Source organism: Rhinatrema bivittatum, chromosome 5, assembly GCF_901001135.1.
Source record: "Rhinatrema bivittatum chromosome 5, aRhiBiv1.1, whole genome shotgun sequence".
Classification (NCBI taxonomy): domain Eukaryota; kingdom Metazoa; phylum Chordata; class Amphibia; order Gymnophiona; family Rhinatrematidae; genus Rhinatrema; species Rhinatrema bivittatum.
This window is the reverse complement of record NC_042619.1, coordinates 132,981,028-132,997,112: the sequence shown is the minus strand read 5'-3', so window position 1 is coordinate 132,997,112 and position 16,085 is coordinate 132,981,028. Positions and strand designations below refer to the sequence as shown.

Below are 16,085 nucleotides of genomic sequence, written 5' to 3'. Positions count from 1 at the left end.
ATGTCGGTATATAAAAACCCTAAATAAATAAATAAATAAATAAATATCACATCTCCTCTGTAGAAAACAGAGCAAACATGGCCTGGAAGTCATGCAATAGATGCATTCCATGTGTGTCCCTATCTCCTATTCACAAACAGGGGGATTTTAAAAGCCTGGTATGCGCAAATCCCGGGAGATACGCGCACAGCCAGGCCACGCTTGTGCTGAGAGCATTTTCAAAATGACCCGGCCATGCACGTATCCCCCAGTACGCGCGGATGTGCCAGGCTATTAAAAAGGGGTGGGCCGGCTGGCCAATGTGCAGAACTCACTTCAGATCTACAGATGAAGTAAGTTCCACAACAAAAAAAAAATAGGTTAATTAGGGTGGGTTTAGGGATCGGGGTGGAGAGGAGAAAAGGGAAGAAGGTTAGTTAGGGGGATAGGCAAAGGCCTGATCGCGTCATTGCACATTTTTAACAAAATACCCCCCTTGAGCATGCAAGTTAGCACCCTGGCGCACATGCACGTAGCTGATTTTATAACATGCGCACGTTATAAAATCAGTGCACAGCATTAAAAGTTTATCCTAACGTGACTTGTACAGTAGCAGTACGGAAGCATTGCAAACACTACCAGTTTTTTGGGGGATTAAAAGTCAGAATATGATGGGGAATTTAATGATTTTGTTTGTTTTAACTGTCAGTGATCTTTTGTAAAACATGTTTTTGCTAGCATTATTGCTTTAAGCTTCATCTCCAACAAAGTACACATCTGAAGTATGACAACAGTTCCATATGGGCAGTAAGCTCATTCAGCAAACTGTTACAATGAAAGTGAACAGTGATTCTGTGACGTTTCTATTCCATAAACATAAAAATTAATTCTAGGGGGACCAAAGGGATGCCAGCAGCTAACTGCATTTCTCTCTCTCTGTTCGCTTATCTGTTTTTTATGGTAGCTTGGTATCATGCCCAAGCAAAAGCAAGTGCCGAAATCTTTCCCAACTGAGGACATGTCAAGGAATGACTAACAACGTCATTGGCCAACGTCATTGGGCCAGGAGAACTGATCAGAGCCCTGACCATCATGATGGGGCCACAGAAGCTTCAACAAAAAAAGATGCTTTCATCAGGAACCATGATCCAGGTCTACTTCCTTTCTTAGCTGATATTGGATCTTCTAGTCTGGAGTTCAGAGTCTTACCTCAAGAATTGAAAACCACAACAGTTAAGCCTCTCTTAAAGAAATAATACCCAGAACCAGATCTTCCTGAGAATTATTGACCAATCTCTAACTTGCCTGCTTTGTCCAAGACCATCAAGAAGGTAGTACACTCTCAATTATCTAAATTTTTGGATGCAATTGTTGTGTTGCACTCTTAACAATCAGGTTATAGGAAAGGCCACAGTACTGAAACAACCCACACAGCTGGGATTAGCCTACAGTTGGATAAGGGAAACATAGTTTTACTGGTTTGTCTAGACATGAGCTCCGCATTTGATAATTGTTGATCACCAGTTATTACTTGACTGCCTTCACAACATTGTATTTGAAGTCAATCTCTCAATTGGTTTAAATCTTTCTTGACTTCCAGATCATATTCTATAACCTCTATTGCCAGTTTTCCTAGCTAAGGTGTACTTCAGGGTTCTGTACTTTCTCCTATTCTATTCAATATTTTTCTAACACCTTTGGCCACCTTCATTCAAATTCTCGGTTTCTCTGGGTATATCTATGCTGATGACATTCAGATTTTAGCTAGCTGTGATCTTGAGACCATTATTTCCCTTACCAAATTCAACAATTGTTTGAGTGATGAGGCTAATTGACTAATTTCTTCCAAACTTAAAGCCAATTCTGATAAACCTGAAGTTATGTGGTTCTCTAGAAGACAAAATTCAATTCAGTTTCCATCCCCCATTATGTCTGGTAATCCTATTCAAATTAGAAATGTCATTACTACTTTGGGCATTCACATTGACTCAACTCTTTCTTTCTTTAATCACATTTCTTACAGAGTTCTTACTTCTTTTTGCAGTTCATTCATCTTAAGCCTTTTCTTGACTCATCAGACCTTAAGACCTTAACTCACCATCTTCTTTTATCATTATCGGATTACTGTAACACCTTTTTTCAAGGTTTGACATCAGTTCAAGTGAGGAGATTACAAATGGTACAGAATACTGCAGCCAAACTAATTTTTGGAAAAAGAAATATGATCACGAAACTCCTTTACTATATGAACTACACTGGTTCCCATATCACTTAGAACACAATTTAAAATAGGATGTCTAACCTTCAAAACTCTGCACTGGAAAACTCCATCGTACCTTCATAGTCTGATCATTCCTTGCAAACCAAGTTATTTATTGTGCTCTTCTCATCAAGAATTGCTTATTTTACCTTCTCCTAGAGAAATTAGGTTAGAGAGTACTAGAGATGTCAGCTTTTCTTATCTTGCTCCTAGCCTTTGGAATTCTCTTCCTTTGGATCTATATTTGGAGAAAATGTATCTGGAATTTAGAAAAACCTTAAAGAGTATTCTTTTCATGCAAGCTTTTCCATCCAGTTATTTTTTTTTTTTTTTGGAGGGGGTTATCCTTTTCTATTTAGTATGGGTTTATTTATTTTAGTATTTAATGATTTATTGGGATTAATTATTGTAGAAGATTGTGATTATGTTAGGCTTATTTTATTTTTTGTGTATCTTTTTAATTTTTTAATTGATTTTATTCTGTTTTAGTTTAACGATGTATGAATTGTTTGATCTTAATCAAATAATGTATAATTAGTTATTATCCATTTTACTCATTTTATTGATATATTAGTTATCTGCATTTGGAACATTTTTTATTGCATTTTTGCTTCATTGTACATCACTTAGACTACAATTGAAAGATATGCGATCAATGAAACATGTATAAATAAATAAATGGGCTTATCTACACCTGTGGTTCTCAAGTGATAATGCAAGAAAAGCCTTAGGAGTGTCCTGCAGAGTCGGGGATTACCAGTTTCTCCCCCCTTCTAAGGCCCTTTCTATGAGGGAGGCCACTTCGTTTGTGCCTGGAACTCTTGAGGCTGCTCTTAGGGTTCCTACTTCTAGGGGACATGAAATTTGTTGAAAAAGCTCTCGATAGAAGAATCAGAAATCAAGGAAGTTTGTGAAATTCCTGTCAATATAGAGTTACAAACCAAAAATAACAAAATGGTAATTTAGTCCAATAAAACAAGTTAATGCATTTCTTGATTGGCTTTTAGGATTACACTCCCTCCATCAAGTCCCAACAAAAATGTGCAAAAGATAACACTGCCAGACTATCACCAGAAGGACTGAAACTATTCAGAATACCATTCATTAAAAGAACATCTGAGTTGTAAACTTTCCTCAGCATAATAGTATTTCAGGTATGGGATGGTTTTAAACATCTCTAGTGCAGTGTTCAAAACTCTGGAGAGAAACTCTACCACCAATAACAAAGGCTATAAATATTTAGATTCAAACTCTATCACAGGAGCTGGAGGAAGAAGGTCATTTTATGAAAATGCTAATTCAGGCACTTTGCAGTTATGTCTTAGAAGATGATTTCAATAAAATCCTGGTCATGCGCTTACTCTTTTGCAATATTGCTAAAACGTTTTAGGGTCAGGAGATTCAGAGGTGTCAGGAAGAGTTTTCTTGCTTTGAGTTCAGGGATTTATAAACTGGGAGCTAAATTTTGTTTTGAAATATCGAGTTAAATCTTGTATAACTTAAAAAATGTTAATTACATTTTTTTTTTTTTTTTTTGGAAACTGCACTAACTTCCAGAGTTTTTAAAGAAATATGGCGCAATACCTTTTCCATCTCCTCTGAGGGTCAAGTTGTGCAATTCATTTCAAAGCTTCTGTCTTTATTTTTTGAGTATAAGTTTGCTTTTGCTGGCAGTTTGTTAAATTTGCATGTAGCTTGCTCTTTTTTCCCCGTTTAATTATTTTGTAACTTTCATATTATAAAAAAAAAAAATAATAAGAAAACAAAAGTTTGAAAAAACAGTAGTCCTAGGTCTCAAGAGAGTGCAGGTCAAGGAAAGAATGCTGCCCAATACTGTTACTAGGATACTGGGGCATTGCCCTTTTTATATGGCAAGATGAGCCACCATGTTACATGAACTTGTTTGTAAAGAAAGACAAGAGTAAAAAAAACTTTGCATGCAATGTTTAAAAATATTTACATCAGTGATTCCCAACCTGAGGTCCGTGACACCATCACAGGGAGTCTGCCAGAAGAGAGGCAACCAAAGCGCAACTGCTGAAACATCTCTGCTATCTAAACCCATGCTAAGGAGAGGAAGACTGCAGCCTCAAGAAGCGCAAACTGTGCAGAAAGGAGATGGGGAAGACAGCTGATTGCCACCACAAGGAGTCGGAAGCTGCACTGAGAGAGGGAGAGGAAGCACATTGCCACCAGCCCCTTAAAAAGGCGCTGCTCCACATGACCAGAGGCAGCAGAAAGCAGTGGGATGACCCCGAGAAGCATTTCTGGCCACTGCAACGAATGCTCTGGCTGTTCTGCTTGCTTAACAGTGAGGGGGAAAAAAACGCACTGAGAAAGTAGTATGGCCATGGTGGGGGGCAAGAAGGAAGGGGTGGTAAAGTGGTCACAGGGAGAAGAAAGCAAGAGGGAGAGCATTTGAAGGCACTTAGTAAGGGCCTTAAGAGAGAGGAGGGCAGGAGGGAGTGCTATAAACTGCTTGGCACCTTATGGGCTGCCTTAAATGTCCTGCAGCAACCTAATGTGTTATTTACATTTACAAAAATGTATTGCTTGCCTAACACAATAAAGGCCTAGGTGATGTACAAAATAACATTCATAAAATCCAAATCTATAATGAAAAACAAACACACAAAAACATAAGAAAGGTAGCTTATGAACAATCCTGTAACAGTGAGGGAGCTTTAAATACTAAACCTAACCCCATTCAGTAATAAAAAAAAACTTCCTGTTTAAAAAAAAGCTTAACAGACCTCTGAATGTCTTTAAATAAACACAAAGTCTTAGTTCCATAGAAAAAGAACTCCTTAGAACTGGAGTTGCGATAGTGAAAGCAGATTCCCCTGTAAGGCATAAGCAAGCACTTTTTTAGAGATGGAACATCCAGAAAGCCTCGTCGTGACGGTGTTAAATGACGTGAAGGCCGAGACAATTTCAAAAGCGCATTAATCCATGGATAGGATCCCAAACTAATGAGTTTGAACATCATTAGTCCAAATTTATATTCAGTACGTGGTTGCAATGGTAACCAATGTAGCTGTATATGCGTCGGTGTAACATGTTCAGAACGTCTGTGACCAGACATCAAACACGCAGCTGCATCCAGAAGCAAATGCAGTGGCTGAATTGTAGCATCAGGAAGGCCCAAATACAGCCCATTACAGTAGCCGATGAGAGGAAAAACAGAAACCTGCACAACAGTGCGAATCTCAAAAGCATGGAGCAGCTGTTTGTATTTATACGAGCGCTTTGAAATGCTGCTATAACCTATTGCTGGGCTGAGATGTTTCTCTTCTTATCTGATTCATCCTGTGTTGATTTTACTGAGATGTGCTGTATTCCTAGTCCTGTTCGATTTACTTCAAGTTCAGTCCCGTCGCTGATGGTGTCAAGTTTACTGGGAGATGCATCAAGCCGTGTTAGTGTTCCAGCGCACGTTAAACAGTGTAAATCACCAAGCCGCAATGTTTGTTCACGGGAAAGGTCCCGCTCTCATGGAGGGGGTGTCACCACAACAGTGGGGCCTCCCCCCCCCCCAAAAAAAAATATTGCGGCTCAATGGCGAGTTCTTTTGTCTCGGGGCCCAATACCGCAGGGCAAAAGAACGCACCAAGGGGCCCATTAAGGCGATGGGGCCCCAACCTCAAGGGGCCACCACCACCTGAAAAGGCCGCCCCCCCCCCCCCCCCCCCCCCCAAAAAAAAAGAAAAACTGTAGCCACGTGGTGATGGCCACGGCTCCCCTCTCTCCCAAAGGTATGCAAAATTGAACAAGGTCCCCCGGCTCCCCCTCCCATCTGCTAAAAGGTCTCCCAAAGAGACTGCAGCCCTTGGCTCCCTCCCTTTTCAAAATGGCATCAGCCAGCCCTTCGCCCCTATCGTGTTTCAGAAGTTGCCCAATGGCACCGGCAGCCCCTGTCACAAGGTAGGAGCAAAGGGCGGCCGGCACAATTTTGAATAACGGCAGCTGCCGGGCTTGGGAGCGGGAGGTTGTTCCTGGGCCTCCGCTAGACCACCAGGAACTTTTTGGTGAGTCCTGAGGGGCTCGGGTGGGCCAGGTGGTGATTATTTTAATAAAGGGGAAAAGTTGAGGGCGGGTCCTACCAGTGGGTTATATTTTTTTTTTTTTTAAATAAAATAATGCAACTAAAAAAAAAATGATAGAAAAAACACACACATCATCTGGATGAGCTGCTGATAAATCCAGAGCTCCCAGGGGCACACCAAAGGGGCGTGCCCCTAAACTCCAAGTCACAGCAGTTCTCTCCTGCATTTTCTCAACAAGGATGGGCAAGAAAAGGAAGGGAGCTACAAAAGTCCTTCCATCCAAACCAGAAAACTACTCCAAGCCAGCCCACTCTTGAGAATTTTGACGTCACACAACAAGGTACTGAGGTGGGGGTGACTGAGCTTGGCAACTTGAATGTTGCTCTAGGGGAGACCACTGCGTCTCTAACCCCTGATTCTAGGACTCGTTCTCCAGTGGAAGCTGAGGACTCTGTACACCCTGGGTCTGGAGTTTCCTTGGGGAGGGACCCAGTGGGATCTCCTGTCCGTGATGGAGAGGGTTTATCAAGTGTTATACCAGGAAGATCTTCTGGGGCTGCTCCCAATCCAGTGGCGTCTGTATTGATGAGACCTTCAATCATTACATTAGAGACTCTGTGGTCTGCCATTGCATGACTAATAAAGTCGTTAACCCCTAAGATGGATAAACTGCTATCTTCAGTTGATGCTCTTCTAAAATAACTAATGAACAGTCTCAGCAGGAAGGGAATGGTAATGGCTAAAACTGAAAAATTGGTTAAATTGGTATATGGATTGATTATTACATAAATCAAAAATAAAGAGAAAAAAAAAAGCAACTACCACCATATGAATCCAAAACAACTAAAAGAAAAGTTAACTGTCTGTAATTCCTTTCAAGACCACTTCAAGGGGAGCAGGTGAAGAATTATAACTGCCCAATATTCACTAAATAATTGACCTCAATTCCTGATCAGGAGTTTTATCTAACAAAAAGCTCTCCAAGTGAGAGGGTTCATCAAAAACAAATTTGTTAACATGATGTGTTATCAAACATTTAACATGGAAACTTCAGGTAAAACATGCTCCCAATATCCAGTACATTTGAAGAAAAAAAACTTCCTCTTCACTTGTGTAGGTTTTGAAACATCAGGAAAAATTTGTAGCACTTGCCCTCAAAATAACTCTAGTTTATATTTAAAGTACAGACATATAATCAGATTTTTATCTGATTCAAGAAGAAAAAGTATAAGCAAAGATGTTCTTGTTGAAATAATGTCGTAAGACAACTGTAAGAAACCAGAAAAATCACTATTCTAAAGAAAAATAATTCTGCTTCCCCTTCGTTATTAACTGGCGTAGCTTTAAATATGGCAGGTAATAACATTTAGAAAGGGAAATTAGTTTACCTCTAGTAATCTGTAAGACCTCATATATATTTCTTGAACAATTCAGGAGACAAAAGCCTGGTTTTGGGGAAAATTTAAGAGCCTTAAGTTCTTAGCATGCATAACATTTTCTAGGGACTCCAACCTAATGTGCAAACACAAACTGTCCTTAATACTGGAAGCCTGTGAGAGATGCAGCACTGCGACTTGTTCTTTCAAATTATTAGACTGTGTGACCAAACAACACTCAAATTCAGTAAATTCAGATGAAACTCCTGCAGAAAAATCACAAAGTTGGGTCACAGTTCGAACCAAGGTGCTCTGAGTTTGAAATACTACTTGCCAAATATCCCATAAGGAGATGTTAAGAGAATCGGCAGATTCCTCCCCGACCTTCAAACCCTGTGGTGTTGGCAAAAGCACTACAGGAACCAGCACAGGAGTAGTTCCCATTTAAGGGCATCCTCTACTCAGTTTGTGATGTGGATTTTCTATATTAGGTGAAATCGATGTCACATCGATTGGGGGGCACCCAAAGATGATGTCACATCTTTGGGGGGCACCCAAAGATGATGATGTCAGGGGCTCAGCTCTCTCCCATGGAGGATGGTAAACTACTTCCCCAGCAAAAGTACAATCGCACTTTCCTCACCAACCTCCCAAATACACTTTTTCTGATCCTGCACAGTTGTCGAGCTTTACTTAGAATAGGACCTCCCAAGAGGTCGGGTTACCACAAGGAGTTTCTGAATCCTAGAAATGTTGAATTTATCCTTGTCTTGTCTTCATAATCTTTTTCCTTTATTTTATTCCCCCTCCTGTAGTGGTCTAATTGATGGTCATTTTTCTAATGTGTTAAAGTTTGATTTTTATTTTTTACTTTGTTCTGTACCAGCTATTTTTCTTCATTGTTGAGCTTGTTTGAATTTTGTTAAAAAGAGTCAATCAAAAGGGCTCCAGAGACAATCCGGGAAAACATAGACTAGTGAGCCAGATGTTGGTATAGGCTATTCTTAGAAACAAAATTAATGGCCATATAAATAAACATGGCTTAATGGGGAACAGTCAACAGAAATGAGAAGTCTTGTCTTACCAATCTGATAGATATTTTGAATGTGTAAATAAACATGTGGTTAAAGGTGAGCCAGGTAACATAGTGTATTTGGATTTTCAAAAGGCATTTGACAAAGTCCCCCATGAGAGACTCCGTAGAAATTAAAAAGTTATGAGACAGGAGGTGATGTCCTATTGTGGACTAGAGACTGATTAAAAGGGACTAAATGGTCAGTTTTCCAAATAAAATGTCAATAATAGAGTAACCCAGCGATCTCTACTGCAACCTGTTTAACTTACTAATAAATGATCTGGAAAAAGGAGCACTGAAGGTGATCACATTCACAGATGATACAATTACTCAAAGTTGTTAAAACAGCAGCAGATTGTGAGGAGGGTCTTGGGGAATATAAGTGAGATGGTCAAATCTGCAGACCACACAAATTGATGAAACACAAAAACTGTAAGGAACTGCAGAATGACCTTGACAGTCTCTACATGGCAGATGAATTTTAATGTGGACAAGTGCAAAGTTATGCACATAGGGAAAAATCCTAAATATAAATATAATATGGTGGGTTTTACATCCAGGAAAAGGATCTTTGAGTTATTATGGGCAATACATTGAAAGCTCAGAGTGCAGCAGTGGTCAAAAAAGCAACTAGAACAATAGAATTATTTGGAAAGAAATGGCAAATAAACCCACAGCAGATTGTAATGCTTCTATATACATCCATGGTGCGCCTGCACCTTGGGTGTTGTGTGCAGTTCTGTTCCGTCCCATCTCAAAAAACACACAGCAGAACTAGAAAAGATCCAGAGCACAATAAAAATGATAAAGTGGATGGAACAGTTCCCTTATGAAGGAAGGCTAAGCAGGTTAGAGCTCTTCAACTTGGAAAAAAGAAAACAGAGGGGATATGATAGAGATCTATAAAATCATGAGTGGGGTGGAGCACGTAATGGTTATTTATCCTTTCAAATTCTAAAACAAGGGGACACACAATGAAACTAACCACCATCAGATTTAAAACAAATCTTAGAAAGCATTTTTCACTCAGTGCACAACCAAGCTCTGGATTCTGTTATTAGTGATGTGGTCAAAGTAGCTAGCACTGCCAGGTTTAAGAGAGATCTGGACCAATTCTTGGAGGAAAAGTCCATAAACAATTGTTACCCAGGTAGACTTGGGAAAGCCATGGCTTATCCCTGAAAGTGAGCAACAAGAAATAGATCTATTTTTTGGATCTGCAGGGTGATTGTGACTTTAACTGGCCAATCACAGCCCTAAATCCAGTTGCAGGTATTCTCACTGTGCAATGACTACAACTCCTCTCTCCCAGACCTGGAACTCTCCGGATTTGGCCCAGAGTCTCCGGAATTCTGCAGGAATTGCCGGGTCTCTGAGCCAACATCCGAAAACTCCGGGTGTCAGTGGCACACTAAGAGGGTGGAGGGGAGCCAAGCGCCATGCTGTAGTGGGCACCCGGGGGGGGCAGGAGATCCCGTCCTCCCCAGCCAAGAAAAGACCCTGCAGCCACCAGCGGATCCCATCCCACCCAGCGGAAGAAGTGGAAGAGGCCTGTGGTCAGGCCTGGCACTACCGGATGTACACACCTGGAGGGGGTGACAACAGCCAAGAAGAGGAAGAGGGCCAGGAGGCCACTGATGGACCAGCAGCCAAAACAAAGAGAAGGACCGCAAGCAGGGAGCTCATTCTCCTGCTCCTCTGTGCCAGCGTTCGGTATTCAAACCACGTGCAGCTAGCACTACTCTATGCTGAACACGCGATGCACGAGATCAGCACAGAGGAAGTGCTAGCCCCGTGAGATTTAACTAGCAAAGGAGCTGGCACACAAAGAGAAGCAGCAGAATGAACTCCCCTGTCTGCTCTCAGTGGAATGTGTGTGTCAACGAATGAACGAACGAGTAAATGAGAACCTGACTGGGTGTGTGTGTGAGAGAGTGAGTGAATGGGAACCTGCCTGGGTCTGAGTGTGTGTGTGTGACTGGGAACCTGCCTAGGTGTGTGTGTGTGTGTGAGAGAGAGTGAGTGAATGGGAACATGTGTGAGAGTGAGTGAATGGGAAGGGGGGTGTGAATGGGAACCTGTGTGTGTGTGTGAGAGAGAGAGAGAGAGAGAGTGTGTGTGTGTGTGTGTGTGTGTGCGCGAGTGTGAGAGAATGGGAATCTGACTAGGTATGGTGTATGAATGGGAACCTGATTCTGTGTGTGTGAGAATGGGACCTGACCTGGGTGTGTGTGTGAGAGAGTGAGTGAATGGGAATCTGACTGGGGGGTATATGTGTGTGAGTGAGCCTGCCTCTGTGTGTGCGCAGAAATTTTGTACTGCCACACTAATCCATAACATGCTCAGGGTGACTGGAAATGAAGTTTTCAGGTATGTAGTGCAGTGAATTTTCCATCCTTATTAATTTTAATTATTGGGCATCTGTGTCTGCCATTTTGAAATAATGTATTGCTGTTTGGAAAAATTTTTAAATTTTGTATGAGCTCTTAATTATTAGATGTTAGTCTGTTCCTTAGCTTGTTGGAGACTTTTTTTTTTATTAGTATGGTTTTATAAATAGGATTGATTTATATTCCTTGATTTTATTGTTTGATTATTTATGAGGACTGATGATGTTTGTTTCTCCATTGCTACAATACATTCAGAATCTGATTTGTTGCAGTTTCCAGTTCCGTTTCTGTCTATATGTGTTGTGCTCCGGGGTGGAACCCTTGTCCTGGGACAGCATAGGGACTGCCCCAGGGAGCGGAGAACTGAGGGAGACAGAGGCAGTGTCGAGCTTCACCACTGGAAGCCCGATGTCCCCCGGGAGGAGCCCGTAGGGACCCGGGCCGCTTGGACTTAGGTGGGCCTCGCAGGGTCTCCAATAGAATGGAAGTCCAATGTGCCCACAGGAATTGGGGGAGCGCTGTAGGGTTCAAGACTGAAGAAAGGAGGCAGCAGAGAGAACCAGAACAGGGATGGTGAAGACAAAGCGAGGAACAGAGCCAGGAACTAAGACATGGTCAGGCAAGCAAGGTCAAGTCCAGGTATCAGTCCGAAGAGTGGTCAACGAAGCAAGGGTCAAGAGCCAGAGGTCCAATGGTCTAGAACAAGCAGAGGTCTTTGGCAGGCAGCAGGCAGGCAGGTCAGGAACAAGCTGAGGTCTTTGGCAGGTGGCAGGCAGGCAGGTCAGGAACAAGCTGAGGACTTTACCAGAAGGCAGTCCAAGGTAAGACCGGGGAGACGAACAGATGAACAAGCAGGAACAAGCAGGACTAGGGATCAGGAACAACAGGAACAGAACTGGAATGAAGGATCCTGGAACAGACTAGGAACAAGCAAGCAGGAACATGCAGCGACAATCTCAGGAACAAGACGACCCGATTGCCAAGGCAAGGAAGTGAAGGCAATCACTTCCTTATATCGGGGGTTCAATCAGGGCGCGCCGCAGAGCCAGGCCCCGCCCTGGTTCCTACTTCAGCGTGGCTGGTCCACACACGCATGCGCCTGGGGGCGTGGTTAGGCAGGCTGATGGCGCCAGGCCTAGCACGTCGCAGGAGGCCCAGCGGTCATTACCGCAGGACGCTGCGGCCTCGCTGAGCAAGCTAGGACCGCGAGGGAGGCAGCGCTGGAACTTGGCACGGGGGCCCAGAGGTGAGCAGTCCCGTGCGCGTGACGTCCGCGGGCGGGGCACGTAACAATATGTTTCTATTTATACTTTTTGGTCTCTTTATTCTGTATTTGGAGAGGAAGAGTCTGTGTTCTGTATGTTTAACTGAGGTGGGGTATTCTGCTGGCTTGCAGTTTCTGTGTAGGGATTTATAGTAGCCTGGTTTGTTCTGTTTTTCCCATAAGACATATATTGGTGTTTTAAGTCCTGGTGCAATATTTGCAGTGTTGCCTTTTCATAGATAGGGTTGTTCCTGTTTGAGTACTGGCAGTTAATACTATTTTACTATAGGAAGTTTACTATATCATCATTTAGTTTACTCAAGACTTTCTAAGGGCCAAACCTACACCCAACATGTTATAGTAGGCCCAATACCATAAGGGTTTACTAGGAGGCACCATAGCAGAGCATGCATTTCTATACAACAAAATAGTGTCAGCTAAGAGGCTACCAGCACCATTTTTACATAAAAGTTAGTGGAAGACTCCTGCCCAATTTGACACTCCCCTGAACCTCAATGTCAAATTTTAAAATTTAGATTGCTGGAGGGAGCATGGCTTTTTTCGGTGGGGAAGGGGGTCCTGTGAGATTGACAGTTTCTCCTGTGTTTTAGTTACTGGGAACCAGAAGAGGGGTAACACAGTAATTGTTCACACAGGACAGCAAAAATGCTAGCACCGGCCCTACCAGTTGCCACTGGGGGATCCCATCCCACCCAGTAGCAGAGGTGGAGGAGGGTGAGTGACTGAAAGGGAAGGGATGAGTGGATGGGCGGGGCGAGTGACTGAGAGGGAAGGGGTGGGGTGAGTGACTGAAAGGGAAGGGGGCAAGTGACAGAGAGAAAGGAGGGGTGAATGACTGAGGAAAGGGAAGGTGAGAAGAGTGAGGAGGTGATTGACTGGGAAGGAAGAAGGATGAGTGAGTGAAACTGAAGGGGAGTAAGAAGAAAGGGTAGAATGGTTGTATGTGTATGACAGAGAAAGCAGAAAGTTTGTGTATTTTCCTCCTCCCCTGCTGCCCCACCTCCTTTCCACTATTCCTGACAATCTCAGAATGGATGAAAATCAAAACATAAGAACATAAGAAATTGCCATGCTGGGTCAGACCAAGGGTCCATCAAGCCCAGCATCCTGTTTCCAACAGAGGCCAAACCAGGCCACAAGAACCTGGCAATTACCCAAACACCTAGAAGATCCCATGCTACTGATGCACCGATGCAATCAATAGCAGTGGCTATTCCCTAAGTAAACTTGATTAATAGCAGTTAATGGACTTCTCTTCCAAGAACTTATCCAAACCTTTTTTGAACCCAGCTACACTAACTGCACTAACCACATCCTCTGGCAACAAATTCCCTCTCCCAGTAGTTAAGCGAATGCTGCACGTCTACAAAGCATCCTCTATAGACCCACAGCGAGGATCATTTCAGCTAGGAATGGAACCCAGATCCATACCTGGGAACTCTCCGGATTTGGCCCAGAGACTCCGGAATTCTAAAAGAATTACCTGGTATCCGGGCCAATACCAGAAATCTTCGGGTGCTGCAGCAAAACCAATCTGCTTGGGCCCAGAAAGAAGAAAGGAACGTCATTGATGTTGTGCGGCTGAAAAAGGAGGAACTCAGTGATTTCTACCATCTCTGGACCTTTTTAACTCTTAACTTTGCTTCCTCGTAACACCACCTGCTCCTGCACAGCCTGTTTCTTGTATCCAGCCACTTGCCCACCCCATCCTGTTTGCCTTGGCCAATTGACATTGTGATTTCCTGCCCGTGCATCATACAAGGAGTAAGAAACAGGCAGCGTCCACTTCCACAGCACAGGAGGAGAAGGAAGAGGCTGCTGTTGCTCCAGGAGCCCAAGTTAGAGACTGCTGTTGCTAGTATGTTTTGAAAGGGGGGGGGAGAGAATGAATGAGCATGTCTGTGAGTGAGTGAGTGTGTATTTGTGTAGGAAGTAGGTGAGTAGGACAGTGCTGAGTGCAAGTGAGCATGCATGTGAAAGTGAGTGGGCAAGTGTGTATGGAAGAGGGAGAGACGTGTGTGTGTGTGTTGGTGGGAGAATGGCAGAAGTAAAGGTGTAAATGGACATGTGAGAGAATGAGCAGTGAAAGTAAGTGTGAACATGTAAGAGAGTGTTTATGAGAGCAAATTTGAGCATCCAGTCCCACTGGGCAGTTGTTCCCCCTCCCTCTAAATCCATGTAATCTCAGGGTGACTGGAAGTCAGAAGTTCCCAGGTATGCCCAGATCCCTCCACATTGCAGTACCACCAGACTAGCTCTGCAAATACCTTCTGAACCTCAACTTTAAATCTTTGTATAAATGTATCTGCTTAGCTTGTACCTATCTCATAATTCGGCCTCAGCAAGGACTGGCAGGAGAGGGTAAAGACTATAACCCAAGTATACTAGATGAACCCAAACATTAAGCATAGGATCAGTAAGGAAACTGTTACAACTTAACAAAAACATGCAGTTATGATCGCCAACCACTTTTGAGCTTCCATATCTAGAAAATGGAAGTATTTTATACATATAGCAATAAGAAACATTATTTCGGTTGTGTCAGAAGAGCCAGGTTGGGCCATGCTGCTCCGCTAACCCCTGTAGGCCGCTCTTTGAGTAGGAGACAGGCCGGTTTCCCGCCTCCCACTCTTATCCGGTTTTTATGGAGTTCTCCGGGGCGGAGAACGTGGTTACCTGCGGCTGTGCACTGCAGCCTGACCTCCCGCGCAGGGTCGCGGCCACGGTACAGCCCGGCCGGCCTCAGCACCAGCTGCCGCAAAAGACTCCTAAGCCGCCGGGGCGCCGCGCTTGGGACCCCGGCACCCGCCAGCACCAGTAACGACTGCATGACAAAGGTCGAAGCGGCGCTGGTGGCCACCACCGTGCGTGCGGGGTACACAGGACGCCGGCAGCTGCCGGGATGGGGGAAGATCCGCTGCTGCACACTGTCCGGGCGGAAACCTCTTCCGCCCGCGGCTCCGTTCCTGCCGTGTAGGAGAGACTACGGAGTGCTTCGGCCGCGCTTAATCTGAGGCGACCCCCCGTTCTCTCGAGGATTTAATAAAGATGTCATACTTTCGCTAAACTTCCTACCAGTCGCTTTCTTTTTTTTTGGGGGGGGGGGGGGGGGTCGCCAGAGCCGTTAGCTGTGATTCCCAAGCTCCCTTGTTTAGGTTCATTATGTTTATTCTTAACGTTTTTCTTCTCCAAAGTGCAGTCAAATTATACGGGATACATAGGTTATATATATATATATATATATATATATATATATATATATATATATATATATATATATATATATATATATATATATATATATATAAATAGATCATACTAGGCTTCCCCGTGGATACGTGGCGTCAACAAGTTGTGCTTCGTCTATGTTGGTAGCAGACACACTCGAAGCAGAGTAGATTAATGTATTGCCTGTACAACAAACATTCACACGCCGGCATTAATACAAATAGGAATCTTTATGTTGAAATCAGAACGTATTGCCTGATTTACCTCAATATTAGGTCGGCACAGATCAGCCAACCGTAACCCTTTCAGAGCCCCTTCAGAAGCAAGTAGTCTTTTTTTTTTTTTTTTTTTTAATGCTCTCGGGATAAAAAGAGGTTTTTTTTGGGGGGGGGCAGGAGATGGAGTTTTAGTAGGATGGGAGATTAGCTTAGTAGATGGACCAGTGG

At 43.3% G+C, this 16,085-nt stretch overlaps 1 protein-coding gene across 1 annotated transcript in view; it reads right to left on the bottom strand.

Annotated features, from left to right (window-relative positions):
* The window catches only part of VWA8 (von Willebrand factor A domain containing 8), a 745,717-nt gene extending 730,300 nt beyond the window's left edge, over positions 1–15,417 (bottom strand). Inside the window, 1 exon segment of the mRNA XM_029602953.1 lies at positions 15,088–15,417. Coding sequence (XP_029458813.1) covers positions 15,088–15,241 — 154 coding nt within the window. The 5' untranslated portion in view covers positions 15,242–15,417.
* Positions 15,418–16,085: the final 668 nt, after the last annotated feature.